At 56.8% G+C, this 23,180-nt stretch overlaps 2 protein-coding genes across 3 annotated transcripts; one reads left to right on the top strand and one right to left on the bottom strand.

Annotated features, from left to right (window-relative positions):
- BHLHA15 (basic helix-loop-helix family member a15) lies at window positions 1-748 on the top strand. Its single transcript, XM_049788705.1, has one exon. It carries the CDS (start codon window positions 1-3, stop codon window positions 571-573), a length of 573 nt encoding a protein of 190 aa, XP_049644662.1. The 3' UTR covers window positions 574-748.
- A 1,896-nt stretch (window positions 749-2,644) lies between these two features.
- Window positions 2,645-21,616, bottom strand: TECPR1 (tectonin beta-propeller repeat containing 1). Of its 2 annotated transcripts, none has more exons than XM_049788572.1 (24): window positions 21,532-21,616; window positions 17,311-17,607; window positions 16,727-16,909; window positions 16,410-16,532; window positions 15,403-15,531; window positions 14,552-14,726; window positions 14,365-14,465; window positions 13,190-13,291; window positions 12,249-12,394; window positions 9,588-9,955; window positions 9,114-9,259; window positions 8,450-8,605; window positions 8,046-8,195; window positions 7,814-7,971; window positions 7,360-7,487; window positions 6,715-6,826; window positions 5,476-5,572; window positions 5,322-5,401; window positions 4,793-4,849; window positions 4,294-4,474; window positions 4,056-4,191; window positions 3,563-3,655; window positions 3,178-3,404; window positions 2,645-3,038 (listed from the first exon to the last, which is right to left on the bottom strand). In XM_049788572.1, the coding sequence occupies exons 2-24, from the start codon at window positions 17,533-17,535 to the stop codon at window positions 2,904-2,906; spliced, it is 3,408 nt and encodes a 1,135-aa protein (XP_049644529.1). In that variant the 5' UTR covers window positions 17,536-17,607; window positions 21,532-21,616; the 3' UTR covers window positions 2,645-2,903. The 2 variants fall into 2 exon arrangements, with proteins under 2 accessions (XP_049644529.1, XP_049644530.1); XM_049788573.1 differs by having other exon boundaries at window positions 6,715-6,811.
- Between the last annotated feature and the right edge of the window lie 1,564 nt (window positions 21,617-23,180).

Genomic DNA, 23,180 nt, shown 5'->3' with positions numbered 1-23,180 from the left:
ATGAAGACCAAGAACCGGCCCCCCAGGCGTCGAGCGACCCCCCAGGACACAGAAGCCACTCCTGGGGATCGGACCCCAGAGAGGCCCCAGCTAGGCTCAGGGCCAGAGCTGGCCAAGGGTCTGAGGAGTCGAGTGTCGCGGGCTCAGGGAGCTCGGGCGGAAGGTGGACGGCGGCGGCCTGGCCTGTCGGGTCCAGGGCCAGGACTGGGCGGTCGCCGGGAGAGCAGCATCCAGCGGAGACTGGAAAGCAACGAGCGGGAACGGCAGCGCATGCACAAGCTCAACAATGCCTTCCAGGCGCTGCGCGAGGTCATCCCACACGTGCGCGCGGACAAGAAGCTCTCCAAGATCGAGACGCTCACACTGGCCAAGAACTACATCAAGTCGCTCACCGCCACGATCCTGGCCATGTCCAGCGGGCGCCTCCCAGGCCTGGACGGGCCAGGCCCCAAGCTCTACCAGCACTACCAGCAGCAGGCAGCTGGCAGCACACTGGGGGCCACGGAGGCCGAGCCCGAGGCCCACCTGCAGAGATACTCCACGCAGATCCACAGCTTCCGAGAGGGCTCCTAGCGCCTGGCTTGGGGGCCACAGCGCCCCACCCGCTCCTCCTGGCCAGCTCTCTCTTGCTGGGGGGACCCCTCAGGCTGGAGGTGATGCCCCCAGCAGCTCCACTTTCCCTGAACTTGGGTGCCTCCTTGGAACCCAGCACATCCTGGCTGCTGCAGGGGCCAAGGCCAGTGAATGACTAGGGCAGCACGAGGCCCTGGCCCCAGCAAACCAGGCAGTGGACAGGCCTTTGCCAATGTGGCTGGTCTCTCTCCACCCTGACCCCTCTGGGTGCCAGGAGCTTGTGGGGAAATATTCCTCTGGTAAGTTTCCCTCACCATGGCTGAGCCCCTTATATTCGAGTGCAAGGAAGGGCCAGGTCGGCCTCATTTGGTCAATTAAGGCCCAGGGCCAGGAGATCCCAAAGCCACACAGAGAGGGTGGCTGGTCAGGGGGCTGAAAAATGACTCAGGGCCCCTCAAACCAGGATAGCTGGGGAGGAGGGGCCAGCATGAGTGGTATATGTGGCTACTCCTGCCTGGGGTGCTGAGCTGGGTCAGGGTCTAGGATCTGGTGGTGCCCTTTTGGGCCCCATGACAAGGGTTTTGGAGCCTGGTCCACAGAAAGCTGGGAGGGGGTGAGCGAAGGCCGCCACTGGGTATATGTTCCGCCATGTAGGTAGGGTCTTGGCAGTGTATTAGGAAGCTGCTGAAGCTTAGCTGGAGCTGAATGCCCTGCAGTGGTGTAGGGGCACCCCACCCCCATCCAGGAGCTCCTTCCTGGCAGGTCCCCATTGCCCCAGGCCGAGCTTCCTTCTGCTGACTCCTCTGCTCCCCACCCACCCACCCCCAAGAGGGAGGGCACATCCGAGAGCCACAGACAGGAGCTCATGATGGGGGGCTGGCACGTGGGGTCCACCCTGAGTCTCTGGGCTCAGGGCCTAGATAGCACTGTCAATGACCTGTCCTGTGCCCCAGGTGGCCTCACATCTGTCCACAGTCAGGTGGGGACTGCCCAATCTTGACGAGGCTATTCTGAAATAGGAGCCATGGAGGGGCCTGCTCTGAATTCAGGAACTCGGGGTGCTGCCTTAGGGCCACCAGCACTGGGACATGAGTGTGTCCTACGTGGCTGGAGGCATGTGTTCTGGTTGGGCCCCCAACTTGCAAGTAAACCCAAGACTGACTGAGCTAAGCTGAGACAGGCCCCGCTGCCTCTTGGCAGAATCTGATCTTCGTGGCATTTCCTGACCACCCCCCCCTTGGCACTGCTCGGGGTGACACATGCCGAAGTCAGCTGCTCACCTGTGAAATCCAGCCTTCAGAGGAAGGGAGCAGCCTGCTCCCACCCTATCAACCTAGACCCCAACTCTGGGGAAGACTTGCAGTGCCCATCTGCTCAAGCAAGCCCTGGATCCAGGAAGTGGGTGAGAGCCCCTACAGCTGCCTGGCCTGCAGCTGGGGCCACAAGGCAAAAAGACAGGACTTGGTGCCGACTGTGGGCCAGCGTGGGGCTGTCTGGGGGGAGTGACCCCATTTTTCAGTGCCCCCTATGGCCATACTTGTCCTCTCAGAACCCTTGAATGTGCTCCCCACTGCCCTTGAAAGTAGCCCCCTACCCCGCAATGGCCACTCAGAACATCACAATAAAACAGATAATAGACGGTCACTTCCAAACATTCACCCCAATTTTACTGCAAAGCATCCGACCATTCAGACACTTGGGGGGCAGAATGGGGGCTGAATGTGGGAACAGCAGGCTCAGTGTGACACAGTGGCCCTCACTGGGCAGGGTCACACCACCTGCAGTGGACCTCACTCCCAGACCCTCCTTGTGCCCCTGATCCCAACTCCAGAAGATGCCACCAGGGCAGGGACTCCCCATAAGGGCCCTTGGATAAGTTTCCCGGTGACCAGCACCCATAGGGAACTAGGGAGCCTGGGTTGCAGAAACTGGAAACCAGCTGTCAGAGTCCAGGGTGGCCATACTTGAGGTGTAGCCCCCCACTCCAGTGTTTTCAACCTGCCACAACTTCCATGACCCCAAACTCAGTAGCTGACTCCACGACCATTGTCATGGGCCGGGGGGGGGGGGGGGGGGAACGGACGGACGGGCTCCTGTCCTTGAAAGCAGGAGGCGGGAGGCAAGGGAGGCAGGTAGCAGGGCCTACACATAGCCCAGGCCTCTTCACATGTGTGGACAAAGCTTCACATTTCTGGGTGCTTTCAGCCGGGGCATTCCGAGGCCACATCTCCAGCTCATGCCACTACAGTACTTCACCTGGGAAGTCTCATGACATTTCCACTCTGAGCTCACCATGCATCGATCCTTCAGTGGGTTCCTTCCACAGCGGCTCAGCAGCACACGGGGTTTGCAGACTCCTCGGGGTCCCCGCTGGGTGCCCCATCTGACTCCCTGGCTGAGTCCTGGCCCGTGCTCCTGGGGGCCCTGGTAGCATTGGCCCGGACGGAGATGTGGTCCCAACCCCCCTGCAAGCAGAGAGGCATGTCCCAGGAGTGCTGGTGGGGATGACTCCAGGCCTGTCCCCACTCCCCCATGGCCCTGCGTGGTGGTCCAGACACCACCCCCATACTGGGGCCCCTGATCCCTTCAGCCATGCCCACTCACCCCGATGCCATAGTCCCAGCGCTGGCCCGTAGGATTTGTGGGTCGCACTCCAGTACGGTGGCACACAGTGCCCCGACTGAGGCTGTGGCTACCCTGCACCTTGTCAGCAATGACCCAGACCTGGTCCAGGGGCCCCACAGACACAGAGCACACGTTGTTGGACACGTAAATCCAGCTGCTGCCCTGGGGGTAGCTGGGAGTCACTCCCTGGCGGTGCCACAGGTTCCCTGGGGAGACAGGCACAGGGTCACCCAAGGTAGCCTGGAAGATGCACCAAGCACTTCTCTGCCCACAACTGTCCCCCAAACCACCAGTCCCGGAGGTAGGCCAGGGGCTTGGCCCATCAGGGTGCTTCAGGAGTCCCCAAAGGCAGCCTGGCACTCACCATTTTCATCCAAGGCGAACACAGATGTCTGCCCCACAGATACCTGCTTCAGCCTCTGCTTGGGGGGCGACGGGATGTGGTACCAGCAGTCGCCTGCAATGGTCACAGAGTGCCATGCAGTGACTCCCCACCCCAACTTAACTGCTCTGGGGGATGGGTCTCACATCTGGGGGATGTGCTTGGCCCAGAGAGTGGTTACCCACATGAACCCTTAGTCCATGTGCAGACACACCACGCAGCCCCCACAGTGGGACAGTCTGGGATCCAGCCAAGCCTAAGCCAGAACCCTGTGGGCAATGTGTACCTCTAGTCCCAGCTTAGGGGCAGGGGAAGGGCCCCAGCACACCACCTCAACTCCATGACCTCAGAAACATTTTAAGTAGCTGAACTGAAATTCAGGCTGGTGAAGTGAAGGGAGCTGGCACTGTGCACTCATGGGGGAGGAGGAAGGGGAAGGTAGGGGGAGGGGGGCAGGGGGACAGAGCACACTCACCAGCAGGCTGGGAGGAGGACACAGCTCCCCGGTAGAAGGCGGAGCCATCCCTGGCTACGGCCCATACCTGGCAGCAGGCGCCAATGGAGATGGAGATGAAGGGCTGGTCCGTGCCCACATGCAGCCAGGAGGAACCCTGGGGGCGGCACCAAGTAAGCACACACATGGGACCCAGGTAGGGGGGGCTCCAGGGAGCCCTTAGACCCGCCCCTGCCTGAAGAGTCTGGCGAGCACTCACTGCAGGATTGAGCTCGGTCACACCCAAGCGGCACAACACGTCCCCCTTGTCACTGACTGCCCAGAGTGCCAAAGCCTGGCCATTCCCCTGCGCGCCAGGGCTCTCAGGCATGATGGAGACGTCAGCCAGGCCCACGGGGGCCACCTCCAACCAGGGCCCGCTAGTCAGCAGCTTGCACTTCCTGTGGGGGGGGAGCATGTATGTGTGGAGAGTCTGAACCCCAGAAGGGCCAGGTGACACCCCCCCCCACACACACACACACAGCCTGCCCAGAAGGTGGTGAGTGATATTTCTCTTATTTGCTCTGGAAAACAAATGCAGAAATGGGAGAGCCGGAGTGCCCGCTGGCATTTCCTGGCTTGACATTTACTTTGATTCCTTGCCCCGCCCCCCTCCTTCCCATTTCCTACAGGGGGCCCCCCAGGACTGCTGGAGGAACCCAGTTTCCTGGGCAGCAGCAGCACTGGCCACACCCTGGCCCTGCCAGCTCAGCCCTTACCTGGCCCAGCACCTTCTCCTGACAAAGTCTTTCATGGTCTTATAGCCGTGGTAGGAGCTGTGGGAAGAAGCCAAGAACCAAGCCCTCCTGAGGAAGGCGCTTGGCCCACAGGTACCACACAGATCCCATGGTCAGGCGGCATGTGTGTTGGGGAACCCCAAGGGATAGTAGGGGACCCTAAGTCTTCACAACTAGGGCTCCCCAGATCAGGACACGGTGGCTGCCCCACTGGGACTGCAGTTAAGAGGTGTTGCCTGCTCCCACCCCCACCCCTGCACTCTTGGGAATGGTCAAGCTGCATCTGCTCAGAGGCTGGGTTTCAGGTCGGGCCATACTCTGAGGCAGTGTCAGAACTGAGGTTATGGTGCCCAGGCGCATCCCTGGTCTCAATCTCCACTTGGCTCAAACTCCCCAATCACTCCATCTCCAAGGCCTGGCCCAGAGCCCTCAAAGTGCCCCTGCTAAAGCCCGAGACCGACAACAGCCCCCAGATGGTTCCCTCAGAACCCACATCCGAAGAAATGCTCACGCAGGAAAGTCGCTGGCATACTGCCACCCCTCCTGGTCTGTGCCCCCAGAAACATTGAAGTCCACGAACCAGTCGGAAACCTGGGGAGGGGTCAGGTGAGTGCAGGTGCCTTACCCTTGTCCCCCTGTATCCCATGAGGGCAGCAGGTGCTCACCCAGGTCCACTGCAGGGACGGTGGCTTTGTGCCTGCCTTGGTGCGCTCCTGAAGGCCTGAGGCATCGCTCCACATGTAACGGTCAGTGGGCAGACCCCTGTCGGGGCAGGGTGGTGATGGAGAGGGGTGCAGGGCTGTCCTGTCCCCCACAAAGCCCTATGAAGCATAGTTTCATGTGGAATTAAGGTCTTCGTAGAGGTTCAGGGGAGACAGAACTTGAGTCTCTGAGAGTGACTGGGGGAAAGGAGAAATTGGCTTCTGAAGGAGACACTGTGTGGGTGATGCCACCACCGCAAAAGGACCCCAGAAGCTTCCAGATGCAGAAACCATCAGCGCCTTCTCACAGGTCCTGGAGGACCAATAACAGCATAAACCTGGACTCCAGCCATGAACCCCAAGAATCAACAGCTGATATAAGCCACTCTGGAGTAGGGGAGCAACAACTGCACCTCTTCCAAGGCCCAAGCAGGGGTGCTGGGTGCTAGAAAGGCATGAGGGCCTGCAGGGTATGCATTGGCTACCAGGACAAACAGAAGCCACAAATGCTCACTTGAAGGTGCTCAACCTGCAAGGCACCAACCAGCATTTTCAAGACTAAGCTGAGTATGGCCAGAGCGAAGGTTTAATCCCCAACACCCCATCTAGTCCCCTGAGCTTCCCTGAGTACAATGCCACCAGGAGTAAGCCTGCACTGCTGGTGTGGCCCCAAAGCAAAAAAGACTGAGCCAGTTGGAGAAGTGGGGGGCCGCCACCTTGGGATGGAACAAAGTGCGAGGTGCCCCTTGCTTCATTGGAGCCCCCTCTGGGTCCTCAGGCCAAAGCTGGAAGTGGGTAAGACCAGGACAAGGGTTCCCAGAACTGCTGTTTCCACCCTGAGGGTTCTGGGGTCTCGTGCCTAGGAACAAAAGCCTGAGGTACAATGTTCTCCTGAGCCCAAAGCAACAGGACATTCCCTGTCCTCCAAGAAAACTGCACCAAAAAAAGGGACTAAGAGGGAATTGACAGTGAGAAAGGTGGGGCCCAAGGGGAAGGGCACTGGGCAGGTAGGTGAGGGTGAAAGGGGGACAGCAAAGTTCTGGGTCTGGTGCTAGGGAGGATACCCTGCGGTCTGTGGTCCCACTTGGCACATCTAAACACATGTTCCTATTTTCCTATCAGGGCACCAAGGTGGATCACACGACCTCTCCGCAAGCCCCACATCTAAGGACAGTGCCTTAGATACCCCAGGATATACCCCACCTGGCAGTGTAGCCCGTGACAGGGTTCCAGCGCTGGTTCTCATAGATGCGAACACACTTCACGTCCCACTGCGGGTAGATGTTACTTGTGGCCAGGCCTGCAGGAGAGGAGGCTGTGGGGTCCAGACCTCACCCACAGGACCCCAGAGGGAAGTAAGGAGGACCTGAATACCCTGGCCCATACTGTCCTAGTTGTACCTCTTGTCCCTTTGCCCATCTCCCCCTCCCATGCAGGCAGGAGCCCCCCATTTCTCTCCTGAAGGCCTCTAGAGCCCCAAGGTCAAAAGTCCTGATAGTATTCCCCTCTCAGTGCTCCCAGGTTCTGTAAGCTTATCCCAAGCACATAGTCACAGCCTCCAGAGGGCATAAACAAAGCTGGACATCAAGATATTTTGGGGTGTGTGTGTTCAGGGCTGCCCCGCTCGCCCAAGGCTTCATCTGTTTCACAGTGGGACTAATAGGGCTGCCTCTCAAGAACCTTCTAGGCCTATGTCTGCCACAGAAGACTGGGAAGGAGCCAGTGATGAAGGTGGAATGTCCAGTGTGAGAACTAAACACAACTCAGGATGGAGCCGGGGTCAGAGGAGGAAGTGGGATCCGTGAGCAGGGGACAGAGCTGGGGCACATAGTGGGGAGGGGGGCTCACCTGAAAAGCAGCCCCCACCATAGCCCCCGGTGTACACCCAGGCCGTGTGGTCATAGCCGATGCCCCATACCACTCCCCGGCCATTGGCTTCCACAGCCCGCAGGTGGCCCCCCATCTGCCGCCAAAACCTGGGGACACAGGGAAAGAGGGGGAACATGTTTCATAGGGCTTTCCAGCCCTGCCTCCTTTTCTGCTTGGCCTATTGTAGACACCCCACTATACTGACCCCACACCTCATCAGACAAAGGAGGTGCCTGCCCTCCCCAGGAAATCCTAGGGGTGTGAGACCTCAGGAATGGCCACCTGAGCCATGTGGGTGGAGGGTCACATGCATTCCCTGAATGTCGCCACTACCAGGTGAGCTCTACCTAAAGCACAGGATGGGGGCTTGGCCTGCGAAGCAGGGGACTGGGATCATCTCCTTCAGGACACAGCCGTGGGCTTGGACACTCACATCTGGTCACATGGCAGCGGGTGCTCTGCAGCCTCCAGCTGAGGGCCTGGCTCGCTCACAAAAATGTCCCCCTTGCAGGTGACAGACCAGATGGCCTGTGGGGATGGGCGTCCAAATACCCTTCGGCTCTCGCAGCAAGATTGGCTGAGCAGGGCAAGCTGAGCGGGGACACAGTGGTCAGTGTGTGGGAACCTGACGGCGACAGGCCACTCCCACCTAGCAAGACCCTCACCCAGTCGTTCATATCTTGTTCAGTGGCAGCCGCCAGGCGCACGGGCCACCTCTGGCGCGTCTTCTCAGGGGTGTAGAGCGCGAAGGAATGTTTGGCCTCATTGAGCACAGGCACCAGTGCTGTAACCTCATTAAGGAACAGGTGGATGTACTGGTGGCAAAGGAAGGAAGGTGTGAGGGGGTGGGGGAAACACCAACAGAACCACCTTCACCTGCTCCTGGATTTGGGCAGAGGGGCCATGGTGCTGGCATGGGGGCGGGGGTGGGCATGCTCAGATAATTGGGTGCAGGGGGACTCAGATCTCTGCTGCACCATCTTGTAGGGAGCCAGCCCAGGGGGTGGGGGGGGGATTAGTGCTTCCCAGATGCAGGTCCAGAGTGCCCCGTTCCAGGCCCCCCAAGCACCTTCTTCTCTTCATGCAACACGTAGTAGATGAAGAGGATGCTGTCTCGGGCACCATCCAGTCCCGTGAATTGTTCCAGCGCCACGCTCACATCCACCCACTTGTGAGGTTTCCAGTCGCACCACCACTGCAGGGTCCCGGTCTTCACCCACACAGACTGCACAAGTCCAGGCGAGGCCAATCAAGGAGGGATGGGACCAGACATGGTTGGGGGGGGGGGCAGATAAGCCTGGGGCGAGGCCAGGCAGTGTGGGGCAGGGTTTGAGAGAATGCATGGGAGAGGTCATACTGGATAGGAGTAGGAGCAGACGGGGCAGGGCAGGGGCAGACATGTGGGAGACCCTTCTGCCCACCAGTCCCTGCTCTCCTTATTCATCCTCAGATCTGTGAGAGACACTCCCCAGGACAGGACCTAGGCCTGGGTGCTGCCTACTTCCCCTGAGGTTCCTCAGACAAGGGTGCCACAAGGCAGGAGCCAGGGGCTTCCTGGGCTTGTGTCGGGGCACTGATGGAGGGTTGCAGGGATGTGCAGCCAACTCAGGAATCGCCCTGTCCCTACCTTGCCCCACAAAGCCAATAAGGCATCACTACACCAAGGCCACAAGGATCAGGTCCAGGATCTGTGGGTGGTCTCAGCCACTACCGTGCCTGCTGCAGGCACCCACCTGCTCCACGGCCTGCTCGTAGTGGCGGAAATTCTCCAACTCCCGCTTGGTCCTCTCTGTGAGCTGCTGGAAGATCTGTTTCCGCCAGGCGGCTGTCTGGGTGGGTAGGAGGGACAGGGACAGCGACTGCACAGATGGGGACAGGCCTGCAGGTGGCCAGATCAGGGTTACGGGCTGAACTTCTGGGTTCCCAATGTGCCCCCCTCTCTGTCCTCTCACTGCTGGGGGTAGCCCTACCAGTTTCCACTGCTAATGGAGGAGCTGGCTCAGACAGTCCTATTGCTTTTTGTTTGGGGGCCACACCCGGTGATGTTCAGGGCATACTTTTGGCTCTGCACTCAGGGATTACTCCAGTTGCTCGAAGGACCATACAGGTACTGGCTGCATTCAAGGCAAGTGTTCTACCCGCTGCACTACTGCTCCAGCCCTGGCTCAGAGTGGTCAAGCTCCAGCCTACAAGGGCCCCAGTCTTACCTGAGTGAACTGTGAACCACTTGAGTGTGGTGTGGGCCTCCACAGCACAGGCCCCTCCTGACACCCAGGCCCACAGCAGGTGGTCAGCAGCAGCATATGGATCCTCTGGAACCAGTGAGGAGTTGGCTACTCTCTGGGGCTCTTTCAGGTCGATGTTGCTCCAGGGCAGCTCAGCCGGGTCAGAGTGGCTCTCAGATCCTGAGGTCTGGGCGGCCAGTTCCAGGACCCCAGGGCACTCAGGGTTATCAGAGTTGTCCACAGTCTCCACTGGGATGGACAACACAGGCCCAACTTGCTCAGCCTCTGTGTCGCTGGGCATATAGGACTCGCCACTGCACCTCACCTCGTCACCAAAAAAGCAGCCAGCACTGGGAAGAGGGGGACATGGGAGCACCTCGAGGCTGTGCTGCAAGTGGGTAGTTCCACTCAGCACCCCCCTGCCTATTTACCAGGGTCTTTCCCTCCTCCCCGCCATGCCTGCATCCTGAGCACTGGATGTGGCACCATCACATCTGTGCTCGTGGGCAGTTGCACTGAGAAAAGTCTACACTGAGCTGTGGCGCTCACCATTCTGTTTGAGTTTAGGGGAACTAACTGAGGCCTCTCCAGGACAGTCAATGCTCACCTTGAGTGCTCACCCCCATGCAATGCCACAAGCCCAGCCCTGATTGCACATGTCCTCACGTCCCTGGGGAAACTTGAGTCTCTTTCTATCCTCCTCTGCCCTTTGTGCTCTCAGGCTAGAGAACCAGCTGCCTTGTCCACTCTCGAGAGAAGTGGCCTCCCACAATGAGACCAGATGTGACTGGCCCACTGCACGGGCAGGGCATCCCTGAAACTGGGGCACAGAACACAGTGATGTGGCATCTCCCTCTTATGCTGGCTTGCCCTTGCCTTCAGCTCTGTGGATGGTGCATTGACATTCAAAAATGCCAGCTTGAATGTCAGCTTCCAATTCTTTTGGGGGGTAGCCACATCCAGAAGTGTTCAGAGGTTACTCCTGGGTTTTTGGGAAGTAGGTGGTCTCCTTTTTCCATCACAATCTACCAATCTATGCTGAGCCCTCTTGGCTCTGTATGCCTCAGTTTCCCTTCTCCTCAGTCTTAGAAAGAAACTATCTTCCTGAGGGCCTACCAGGCTGCTCCCCCTTGCACATCTGCTCACATTAGCATGCCAGTCCTGACAGCTGTCCCATGTACAGCCAGTGGGTCTCTAGGTCTGTGATTTGCATTTCCCTGAAAATTCTGCAGGGCAGCTCTGCACCTGCCACGACCCAGGGGAGATACACCTACTCAAGTTCTTGACCCCCTTGGGTTTCTGTTTGGTTTAGATTTAGGGCCACACGTGCTAGTATCTGGGGGATCACGAGGTCCTGGGGATTAAATGTGGGCTCAGGAATGTGCAGTCTGTGCTCAGTCTTCTGTTCCCTTGGTCCTTTTTTTTTTGGTTTTTGGGCCACACCCGGCATTGCTCAGGGGTTACTCCTGGCTGTCTGCTCAGAAATAGCTCCTGGCAGGCACGGGGGACCATATGGGACACCGGGATTTGAACCAACCACCTTTGGTCCTAGATCGGCTGCTTGCAAGGCAAACACCACTGTGCTATCTCTCCGGGCCTGGTCCTTTTTTATTTTAGTTTGGAAGCCACACCTGGCAGTGCTCTGAGCTTGCACCTCATTCTATGCTCAGGGATGGCTCTTGACAGTTCACTGGTGTTGCCAGGGATCCAGCCCAGGTCAGCTTTATATCAGTTAATCACCAACCCCCTGGAATAGCTTCCATCCCCTTAGCCCTTTTTAATTGGACACTGTCTCCACCATCAGGAAACAAAGTTTCTTCTTTGTGTGGCTTGTGCCGCTCTGGTATCATATGTAAGACAAAAAGCCATCAAGACTGGCTGCCTTTGGCTAAAGAAGCTTCTCAGCCCAGTCCAGTTTCCAATAGGACCTTTAACTGGGACACCTAAACGTCCCATAAACATGGCACATGGTGTGGCCATCAGCTGGGATAGCTAAAAGATTTGTGTCAAGGTGTGTGGGGACCTGGCCTAGCTGGGGTGCAGCAAGCTCAGTGGGGTCCTGGTTCCAGCCAAGGGTCATGTTAGAGCCTGGACTTGTGTCCACCATGTATAAGGACCCAGGCAGGGCTGCCCAACCCCCCCACTTCCACCTCTCATAATGACAGTCGGAGAACACCTGGGACCTTCTGAGAAACACAAAACCTCCCCTGGGTCAGATCCACTGAAACAGAAACAGGGTTTCGGCAGGATACTGTCCTTTCATTACTAGAGCACAGCACTGGGCTGGCTTCCTCTGCCTTGTATCCTCTGTTGGGGACCCCAAATGGCACCTACCCCTCCTCTGAACCCAGAGTCCAGCCTCTCCACCATGTGACCCCCACAACTGTCACCTCTCGTACCAATGTGTCCAAGGCCACCTGCTAGCTGAGCATGGACCTGGGGCACAGAGAGGAAACCTCCAGGCTTTGGCTTGGAGGCAATGAGCATGAAAGCTGATTGAAGGATCCCTGGTGGTCTCCTGAGCAGGCTGGTTGATGGGTTCCCTGTGGTCTCCCAAGCAGGCTGGCTGAAGGGTACCTCATGCCTCCCAATGGTTTCCTGAGCAGGCTGGTTGAGGGGTCCCATGTGCCTCCCCACAGTCACCTGAGCAGACTAGAGTTGCTCCCTGAGTGGGAGTGGTCACAGTCCCGACCGGCCACGATGACCTTCCACATCTTGCCGCTGAGCTCACTTGGGGTGACGCCCTGTCGGAAATAGATGGCACGGTCCTCCCCGCTGATGCCCCAGACCTGCAGAAATGGGAGCGGGGATGGGTGAGGCACAGAAGCTGGGGAGAGTGCCTCCATCAACACAGTGGGATGTGTGCTAGGGCAGGAAGGCAGAGGGGGTGGATGAAGAGGGGGTGGATGAAAAGGATTGCATGAGGGCAGTTCCCAGCTTGGGAGAAGTAGGGGCACTAACCATCCTGATTCTGAGTTTGGGATGACAGGGGAGGGGTTGTTACCTACAGAAAGCCACACATGAGACCAGAGGGCAGTGCTGCTTTATGGGGGCTCACAGCCCTGTCTGTGACCTTCATCTCACTTTTTTTTGTTTGTTTTGTTTTTGGGCCACACCCAGTGATGCTCAGGGGTTACTCCTGGATATGCGCTCAGAAATTGCTCCTGGCTTGGGGGACCATATGGGATGCCGGGGGATCAAACCACGGTCCATCCTAGGCTAGTGGGCACAAGGCAGATGCCTTAGGATTATGCAACCTCTCCGGCCCCTCATCTCACTTTTCACTATAGAGGACCAGGCCAATCCTTGGGTTCCGAACAGGGAAGGGTTTATGAATTGGGGCATAGAGAGGGTGAACCGTTTGCCTGGGCAGAGCTGCTAATCAGTGCCATGAAAGAGGATGTTGTCTTCATGCAAAGGAGCTTCAAGACCCCTGAATCTCACTGTCGCCCAGCAGGGCCCTAGGGGACCCTTTGCAAAAAGGAACTTTGTCCATTGAGTCAGGGTAGAATATCTGTTACTATGTGAACTAAACTTTCACTCAGGAGTTGAGGGGGCAGGAAGGGCACCAAGAATCCACATACCTGGTCATGAAGCCCCACGCCGACCATCACCATCTCTCCCACCATCGCCACCCAGCTGGTGCCGCAGGGGTTGTGGGAGTTGACACCTCTTCGGAACCACACCTGGGAAGCCAGAGATTCACAGGCCCCTGGGGTGACTGGCACTGGGAGTGGCAAGCCCCCAAAAGCAAGGGGATACAGTGTTCGTGCCACTGCAGCTCTTGGAGACACCCTTGTCTCCCATTTTGCCTGAGGCTGAGGGCCATCTGCTCAGATGCACCTGTCCTGGGTTTCCTGTCTCTTCTCAGGCTGCCTGAATCTTTCTAGAACATTTTTGCCATTATTTCACATTGGGTAAATTTCTTTTTTTTGGGGGGGGTGTTTTTTTTTTTGGTTTTTGGGCCACACCCGGTGATGCTCAGGGGTTACTCCTGGCTATGTGCTCAGAAGTCGCTCCTGGCTTGGGGGACCATATGGGACACTGGGGGATCGAACCGTGGTCCGTCCAAGGCTAGCACAGGCAAGGCAGGCACCTTACCTCTTGCGCCACTGCCCGGCCCCTGGGTAAATCTCTTGACACAGGGCAGGAGCCAGCTGGCTCTAGGCTGGCTCACTGCAACAGTGGAGGGCAGAGGGGGGAACCCCAGCTGTTTGTTGAATGCAGATATGTGTGTGCCTGCCAGGACTCCTTCTCTCTAGTAAGTGTGTCACTAAAGGGAGGCTGGTGAGAGCTAGAAAAATCTTTCCTATCTTGACTCAGGACAAGTGCATGACTCAGGACAAGTGCAGTCTGCAAACATTTTCTGGAATATTCTCGCTAAATCAAAGGGCTGAGGAGATAGTATAGTGGTAAGGGCACTTGCCCTGCACCAACCAGCCCAGAACCCCATTTATTTCCCTAAGGCCTACCCACAGTGATCCCTGACTGCAGAGCCAAGAGTAAGTCCTCAACACTGTTGAGTGTGGCCCCAAATCAAAAATATTAAGTGTGGGGTTCGGTGGGTGCCGATAGCCACCAGCAACTCCTGCCCTCAGAAATGCAAGCAGATGGAGCAGTTTGGAAGGGACCCAGCTCTGAACACTCTGAACACACAGGAGGGCCTGAGGGTATCAGCGGAAGTGACTGGAAGTGGATCAGATTATTCTTTGTGAGATGGAATCATGTGGACAAGCCCACAGCCTGGGACCCATCTTACCTTTCGGTCTTTGGTGACGGCCCAGACCACACAGATGCCCACGGAGACATGCATGATCCCGTTCTCAGCAGTGGGAGGCTCCACAATGGCCCAGGAACTCCCTGCCCAGACCCCAAGGAAAGTACAGTTGTCTCATAAGGGCAAGGCCCCACCTTCTCCCAGCCCCCACTGCTCCTAGGCTGCCCACCTTTGGGGTTGTTTCTGCTGACGCCTTCACGGACCAGGGCCGGCCCCTCCCAAAGTGTGGCCCAGAGGAGGTCATGAGGCCCGCAGCTAACCTGGGCCACCTCCCCAGGGGTATCCACCAGGGTCCACGAGGAGCCTTCAGGGTTGCAGTGGCTGACACCCTCTCTGTACCACACCTGAGGGTGGAAAGACATTCAGGTTTGGAGGCAGCAACCATCAGGGTTCCTTCACTGCCCCTCCAAAGCCTCTTCTAGGTCAGACACCCCTGAACTTCAGCCTTCCTTAGGAAAAGGTTGGTCCCTTCAGGTGTGAGAACCCCCACTCCACACCGTTCACCCACAGCATTTCACTCCCCCACACTCCTCACCATTCCATCACAAGTCATGTGCACCCCTGCCCGGCCCTGGTGTCCTGCGCCCCCTGGTGGCCAAGTGTCCTTAAGCTGTGTTCCCTAAGGGAAGCTGGGGTCCGGAAGGTTAAACAAAACAACCCCAAATCCCCATCACCCAGGCAAGAAAAACACATGTTCTTTTCCTCCTGAACCTAAATGAAACAAGGTCTGATCCCCTGTGCACTTCCAGACATCGGTCTCGGTGGTGCTTTGGGGGAGTACTCTCATAGAACTGTCTCCACACCACACGAAACCAGTCCCCAGCACCCACAGTAGATGCTGTTTAGCAACCTGGGGTTTCAGAGGAGGGAAAGGGCAGGTCCAGGGTGGGCGGTTCAGAGCTTCTGAAGGAGTAGGACAGGATTCCAGGGGTACATGTGTGGAGTATGGGAAATAGGCCACCTCGGCTCCACTGCAGGTACTGGGGAGCTCTGCTCCCCATGGAAGGGCCCAGGCCTTACCTTTCCCTGCAGGGATACAGCCCACACAGACAGGCGGCCTACTGGCTCATCGGTGACCTCCCAACCCCCCACCGAGAGGTCGCTGAAGGGGTCAGCCAGCTGCTGGGGGTCATCATCCTTGGAAGGGATCTAGATGGAACCGAGAAGTGAGGCCAGGGTCACCAACCGTGAGCACCCAGGACAGCAAGTAGTGCCAAGTTCTTCCAGGAGGCTTATGGGCTGACCTGTATCCCCTCTCATCTCTCCATTCAGCTAACACCCAGCTGCATGGAGAAACTGCACAAGCCCAGGTCCAGCTCCCAGTTTTCTCGGCCACCAAGTATGGGTGCCAGAAGACACTGAGCACAGTGATCTCAGCCCTCCAAGAGGGTCACTTGAGTCAGGGCCCAGGGTGACAGCCTGCTGGTCTCTCTCGAAGTGATTTCCAGCACTGGCATCAGCAGGCTGATGAACCCCTCATCCTGGCTGGGACCCTCAAGAGTTCTAAGGGGGGATCCAAAAAGTCTTAGTGGCCTTGAGTGCCTATCCTGGAGATAGGAACTTTTTTAAGGGGGAGGGTCACACCCAGCAATGCTAAGAAATAATTCCAGGCTCTGCACTCAAGAGTTACTCCTGGTGGTACTTGTGGATAGAATGTGATGCTAGGGATAGAATCCAGGTCGGCCATGTGCAATGCAAGCTCCTTCCCCCTATACTATCCCTCAATCTATCTCTGTGCAGCCTTGAGTCCCTAAGTTGGGGACTTCCTATGGGAATGGATAACAGCCCCAGCAGTCAGAGTGGGTCTGGAATGAGTAAGCTGACAGGGCTTGTTCTAGGACAAGGCAACAGGACAAGGCAGTTAGAGCAAGCTTGGTGCTTCCCTCTGGCCAAGAGGCACACTGACTTGGGATAGGGCACCCTTTAGAGGCCACCCCAATGCACAGGAGACCTTCCACAGAGCCCTGAAGCCTGCCCCTGCAGGCCTTGCCCCATACCCAGCCGCCCCACTCACACAGCCCCCAGACCTTGGCCCAGGTGTCTCGAGCCTTGTATCTCCGGTAGCGAATCCAGCGCCGTCGCCGCACACAGGAATTCCACTTCTGGTCTCTGGTATAGGTGGCAGGAAAGTCGATGGCATAGGTCCACCCCTGAAATGAGGTGTTCTTCAGGTCAGGGCACAGGGAGGGTCGCCTTGCAGTGGGAGATGCGGAGCAGAGCAGGGGGCTGAGGATGCAGGAGGGCCCGGCCAGATCAGGGGTTGTGGGTACTGGGGACTTGGTGGGGACAGCTGAGCCCAGGGCATCCCTCCCCACACAGCCATGATGGGAACCCGTTCACCTACCCCTTTCTCGGTGGGTTCCCCGCCAAAATTCTCATCCACGTACCAGTCCGACTCCCACTCCCAGTACGGCGAGGGCAGCGCCACCTGGTCCAGCTGCCGGGGCTGGAGGCCACTCACGTCACTCCACCCCCAGCGGTCGCTGGGTAGCAGCTTCTCGCAGAAGCCACCCACCGGGTTCCAGCGCTGGGAGAGAGCAGAGACAGGCCTAAGCAGGAATCAGGCCTGAGGGACCAGAGGCGGGTAAGAAGGGGAGACACCCTGTGGGGCTCAGGGCTTCTGCAAATCCAAATAGACCAGGTCAGCTGCCCATGGTGAGGAGACTGGACAGACCCTGACCCAGAGAGCCTCTTAGATCTTTTTTTTTTTTTTGGTTTTTGGGTCACACCTGGCAGTGCTCAGGGGCCACTCCTGGCTCCATGCTCAGAAATCGCTCCTGGCAGGCTCAGGGGTGCTGAGATTCGAACCAGTGACCTTCTGCATGAAAGGCAAAACGCCTTACCTCCATGCTATCTCTCCGGCCCTGCCTCTTAGATCTTAATTGCTGGCAGGGGCTCACTCAGTGTCCCTGGCCCCTCAGCCCCCACCTGGTTCTCATAGGCCTCCTCGCGATGGCGGATGAGGACGTCGCTGGCGCACACGTACACGTAGACCTGGTTGTCACAGGCGATACCCCAACAGCCCTGTGCTGTGGCGCTGACCCGTTTGAACTCCAGCTGTGCATCCCGGCAAGACTCCCAGTGCTGGCCAGTCGTGGACAGCGTGTGCACGTGGCCAAAGAGGTCCACGGCCCACAGCACCGAGCTGGGCATGGTAACAGCAGCCAGGCCTGACTGCAGTCAGCCCACCATCCTTTCGTCCCTCCAGCTTTGGGAACTTTTGTTCTGAACATAAAGAAGCAGAGGAGAAAACAGAATGTCACTCCCTGACACCTTGCCCCCCAGTGTCATAAACTTGAGTATTGGGCTATATTGTCTCCAGATCTTTTTGCTCAAATCTCCTCTAATAGGGCCTGAACTATACCATAGTGGGGAGGACATTTGCTTTGCACACAAATGGACCCACATTTGATCTCCAGCATCCCAAGCCCGTCAGGAGTGATTCCGGAGGGCAGAGCCAAGAGTAATCACTGAGTGCCACTGGGTGCTGCCCAAAAACAAACAAAACAAAACAAACAACTCCTCTAAGCATCATGTCTGGATGTGGCTAAGGGAAAGAGTATCTGCCAGAAGGCAAAAGGCTATGAGCTTGAACCTTGGCACCTTCTTTGTTTGTTTGGGTGTTTTGGGGCCACACTCCTAATTATATGCTCAGAAATTGCCCCTGGCTTAGGGAGACAATATGGGAGGCCAGGGGATTGAACTGTGGTCTGCTCTAGGCTAGTGCTTGCAAGGCAGATGCCTTACCTCCAGCCCCCCTGGCACCTTCTTATATGCCATCCTAGTGGCAGTGGCATTGCTGTGACCCTCAGCACACTGGAATCAAGTGTGCGCTCTGACCACAGCAAGAATGCCCACGGGGCAGGAAAAGAATAACAAGCTGGGGCAAAAGCTCACTGGACTGGGTACAGCCAGACTGGTGTCCATCCTGGGAACCACATGGTCCCCTGAGCACTGCCTCAAGCAACCCCTCAAGCACAGAGTTGCAGGGCCAAAGAGATAGCATGGAGATAAGGCATTTGCCTTGAGTGCAGGTCGGTGGTTCGAATCCCAGCATCCCATGGTCTCCCGAGCCTGCCAGGAGCAATTTCTGAGCGTAGAGCCAGGAGTAACTAACCCCTGAGCACTGCTGGGTGCAACCCAAAAACGAAAAACCAAAAACCAAAATAAAAAAACAACAAAACAAAACAAAACAAAACCAAAAAGCACAGAGTTGCGAGTAGCTCCTGAGCATCACATGGTATGGCTCAAAATTTAAAATTAAATATGAGAGTGCTTGAGAATACAGTACGTAAGGCATTTGCCTTGCATGTGGCTGACTGGGGTTTAAACTGCATCAGACCACATTATTTCCTCTGAACTCAACAAGGAGTGACCCCTGAGCTCAAAAAAGCTTTTTGAAAATATCCTCCCCATGGGGCCGGTGCGGTGGCGCTAGAGGTAAGGTGTCTGCCTTGCAAGCGCTAGCGTAGGACAGACCATGGTTTGATCCCCCGGCATTCCATATGATCCCCCTAAGCCAGGAGAGATTTCTGAGTACATAGCCAGGAGTAACCCCTGAGCGTCACCAGGTGTGGCCCAAAAACCAAAAAAAAAAAAAAAAAAAAAAAAAAAAAAGAAAGAAAATATCCTCCCTTCCCCCAGTAAGCTTTTTTTCCCAAAGAAGCTACAGATATCCTTGAATCTGTTCTACCCCCCACCCCCAGGCATGCACCCCACCCCAAGCCAGAGGACCCACTGAGAACCTTCAAAGGGGCAGTGATGGGAAGGGGTTCAGTTCACCGATTGGTAGGTTTCCTCCCTCTTCTATCCCTCCTCCTCCTTTTCCTCCTGCTTTGGAGAGTGCTGGCCAAGCCTCCTATCCCCCAGGGTTGATTCTCTTGCTGCTTAGGGATAGCCAAGTCTTCCCTCCAGAGACCAGTGGCTAGCTCCAAGGGCACCAGGGAGGCCTGGCAGGCGGCCTCCCACATGAAGACGCCTGGACTGAGGACAGGGGCTATGTGATGAGCCAAACCAGCAGCCACCAGGATCCCGAAGGGGTCTCAACTCCCAGCTGGGGCTAGGGGTGAGTGGGCACTGGTGCTGCAATGAGGATGAGGCCATAACAGGAGGCGGGAGCCTCAGCTGGCAGCAGGCTCCAAAGAACAGTGGGAGCAGCAAACAGCAGAAGGTGAGGAAGAGAAAGTCTGCAGCCTGAGAAGGGAGTGGCCAAGAAGGAGGAAGTGGAGGAGGAAGAAGAAGAGGAGGAGAAAGAAGAGAAAGAGGAGAAAAAAGAGGATGCTCCGGAGAGACAGAACAGAAACTCAGTATCTAAGGGAGTGCTGGGCCTGGCTAGAAGTGGAACAGAGCCATTAATGAGGAGACAGGCAGTGTCCCCATTTCTCCACCACCCCCTGAAGTCTGTCTGAATCAAGTCTGTTGGGAGTTCTCTGAAAATGCACCTGGGACCCAGTGCCAGGAGCCCCACAAAGCTGTGACCTTTCTGTCCCTTTCACTTCTGGAGCACGGGCCTTGGGGTCTCTTGGTACTCCCTGGATTTTGGGTCTTGACCTAGAATAACTGGGGCACTACTAACCTCCTTGGGCCTTGATTGTCTTATCTATACATTGCCAAAAGGATCATGGTTGGGGCTATGTACAGTGGAGAGGGCATTTCTGTTTGATCCCTGGCATAGCAAGGAGAGCACTTGTGTTCAATTTCCTATACCCTATAGGTCCAAGCCTGCCAGCAATAATCCATGAGTACAGAGCCAGAAGTAAGCTCTGAGCACTGCAGGAATGTGGCACCCCAAAAATAAAACAGGGATTTTAAGTTGATTTTAAGTTGGTACTGTGATTATTTTAATTTTATTGGAGGGGGTTTGGGTCACACCTGGCAGTGCTTAGGGGCTCATGAGATGCTGGGGATTGAACTGGGCATCCTGCAGCTCACGGAGTCACCTCTGTCTGGTCCCTGATATCATTTGAAGTCCAGCTGCCTGCAGGACTTCTATCCTCTCCTTCCTTCAGAGAAGTGACTAAGCAGTAATCTCTGCATGGGCATTGTCCCTTTGGGCAACCAATGGGAGACTGTAGTGCAGAGGAAGAAGCGGGTGAGGATCCTGGCACTAGTGACTGTCCAGCCGAATCTGGGGGGCAGCGATTCAGAGCAACTCCTTTCAAACTGCACCCCCAACTCCTAGGCGGAGCCTCCTCCTCTTCTTTCTTTGGTTTTTAGGCCACACTTGGCAGCACTCAGAGGCTACTCCTGGCCGGCTCAGGGACTATATGGGATGCTGGGGAGTGAGCATATCCAGGTTGGCTGTGTGCAAGGCAAACGCCCTCCCTGCTGTCGCTTGGGCCCCCAGGTGGTGCCTCTTCTTGGCTTGACCCAGGTAAACTTCCTTCCAGGGGAGCCAGGGCTGGGAGTTCCACAGGGCTACCCTTTCTGGGCTGTCTTTGGAAGGGTGATGAGATGAAGGGACATATTGTCAAAAAACGCCACCGCGGGGCTAGATGCATTCTAGAAAGGATTCAGAATCCTGGCAACAGGCTGCTCGCCCGCCTTCGCCCTCGCCCTCGCCCTCAGAGCCATCTGTCGGTGGCTGCTCGGGCTTTATGGGTCACAGCCCATGACGGAAGCCTGCAATAAAGTGGGGTGTGGTGGAGAAAAAGGAAAGTCGCTTGTTTTATTTAAATTTTTTAGGACACCTGTTATTCCCGAGCCCGTGCAAACAAACAGTCGCGGCGTCTAAGACTGCAGCGGGGGCCAGATCGGGGTTTTGGGGGACAGTTTCAGGCTCGGATCGGGGGTCCTCCCCGAAGAGCACATCAGGATCTGATGGTCCCAAGGAGGGTTGAGGGTTCAGGGTGACAGGTGGTCCCGGTCCCGCCCCCCGCCCGTTCATTCCATCCCCAGCTAATCCCATCCCCGATCGGGCACCGGGCGGGCTCCTCGACGAGGCTCGGGGCTCCGTCCAGCCCGATCGCGCCAAACCCCGGCCCGCCCGGGGTGCAAGTAAGTGGCCGAGGCGATGCCCACAGAGAGACTGAGAGGTCAGCCGAGCCGGGGGCGTGACGCGCTGAGACGCCCAGGCGAACGCGCACCGCCCTTCCCGCTCTCCTGCCGCGGGACCCCCCGCGCCTCGCCTCTGCCCCCCGCCTCATTCACTCACCGCGCCCGGCGGCCTGAGGGGGGACCCGGCGAACTCTCCGGAGAGCGGAGAGCTGGACGAGGCGCCTCCCCCGGCCGCTCGGCGGGGAGCGGGCCGGAAGCGGCCGCCGAGCCTGAGCTCATTGGTCAGATTCGCCGTGAAGCCCCGCCCCACGCTATCTGATTGGCCGAGCGGCATCCCGCGCACGCCCACTTCCGGGGTCGCCGAGGGGCCGCGCCGAGGGTCGCGAGTCCTGGAGCTGTCTGGAGCTGACTTGGTGGTGGTGGTGGTGGTGGTGTTGGTGTGTGTGTGTGTGTGTGTGTGTGATCATTCTCGGAGGATCCAGTGTGTGTGTGTGTGTGTGTGTGATCATTCTCGGAGGATCCAGTGTGTGTGTGTGTGTGTGTGTGTATGTGTGTGTGTGATCATTCTCGGAGGATCCAGTGTGTGTGTGTGTATGTGTGTGTGTGATCATTCTTGAAGAATCCAGTATGTGTGTGTGTGTGTGATCATTCTTGAAGAATCCAGTATGTGTGTGTGTGTGTGTTTCAGGTTATTGGGTTCCAAAGGGAACCCCGCCTTCCACACACACACACACACACACACACACAATTTAGGAAAAGAAAGATGAGACAACTGACCAGTAAATGGTCAGATTCCAGGGGGACTCGAGCTGAAACCTGCTTGGGGTTCCTCGAGACTCCCTGGTTCCTGCTCACACCCCCTAGGGCCCCGTCTCATCCTGGAGACTGCTGGGGTCCTGCTGGCGGACTAGAGTGCCTGTTGCTCAGGGTCATGTGTGTGTTACCCAATTTCCCCTCTGCACTCTCATTTCCAGAGAGTGAGCCGCAGTCAGGGGAGGTAAGACAGACTGAGCAGGCTTTGTGGGGATTCCAGGGAGGAGACCCCTCCCATCCTGATCCTAGCACCATTGTAACCCCCCAAAAGAGACAAGCCCTGGGGACCTGGCAAAGGGGTGCTGAGCTTCGCCCTAGATTTCCAGTCATCTTGTCCTTTGCCTCAGAGTGGAAAAGGGGTATTGATTGTGTGCGAGGTCTCTGAGGGGAACTAGTGGTCAGTCCCCAAAGAAAGGGGTGCTGTCAGTGTCTCAGGGACCCAAACTTCTTCCTGTCTGTGCCCTTCAGATCACCAGTGTTCCTCTCAAGACTTGGGTCACACACTTACATGGCATCGATGTGTTCATGTGCTAGGGAAGAGTTTAAAGCCAGTTTTGTGGAATCCAATGGCTGAGTTTGGGACCCATCCCCCAATCCCATCCCATTCCACCCCTATCCAGCCTTCCTCTTTGGCAGGGCTCAATCAGCAGATTGAGCTGCCTTTCCCTGTCCTTTTCCTTACCACTTCTCTTTATTTTAACCTTCACTTCTTCCTTTCTTTTTTGGGGTATTTTTGGGACCCACTGTGCTTAGGGCTTTCTCCTGATTCTGCATTCAGCGATCACTCCTGATTGGGTTAGGACAACTCAATGAGGTGATGGGAATGGAACCTGGAAGTCTTAAGTGCCTTAATTTCTACTATTTCACTCTGTCCATCTTAGTCTTGACATTTATTTCCTGGGCCAGAGCCTGGGTTTGAGTTCAACTCCATCATGAACTTAGTTTAGAGCCTTCGAACCACTGTCTCCTTGCCCCCAAACAGCCTCTCT

The sequence above is a fragment of the Suncus etruscus genome, chromosome 15 (assembly GCF_024139225.1).
Source record: "Suncus etruscus isolate mSunEtr1 chromosome 15, mSunEtr1.pri.cur, whole genome shotgun sequence".
Lineage (NCBI taxonomy): Eukaryota > Metazoa > Chordata > Mammalia > Eulipotyphla > Soricidae > Suncus > Suncus etruscus.
The sequence above is the reverse complement of the archived record's forward strand: the minus strand, read 5'-3'. Positions and strand labels throughout refer to the sequence as shown.

Bases quoted from the DNA above. Each gene is read 5' to 3' on its own strand.
- BHLHA15 (XM_049788705.1), top strand. From the start codon at position 1: ATGAAGACCAAGAACCGGCCCCCCAGGCGTCGAGCGACCCCCCAGGAC.
- TECPR1 (XM_049788572.1), bottom strand. From the start codon at position 17,535: ATGCCCAGCTCGGTGCTGTGGGCCGTGGACCTCTTTGGCCACGTGCAC. The intron at 7,972-8,045 runs GTGAGGGTCTTG...GTCCCCGCTCAG, and splicing joins AACAAGATATGAACGACTGG to CTTGCCCTGCTCAGCCAATC. The intron at 4,850-5,321 runs GTGAGCATTTCT...TTCTTCCCACAG, and splicing joins TATGCCAGCGACTTTCCTGC to CTCCTACCACGGCTATAAGA.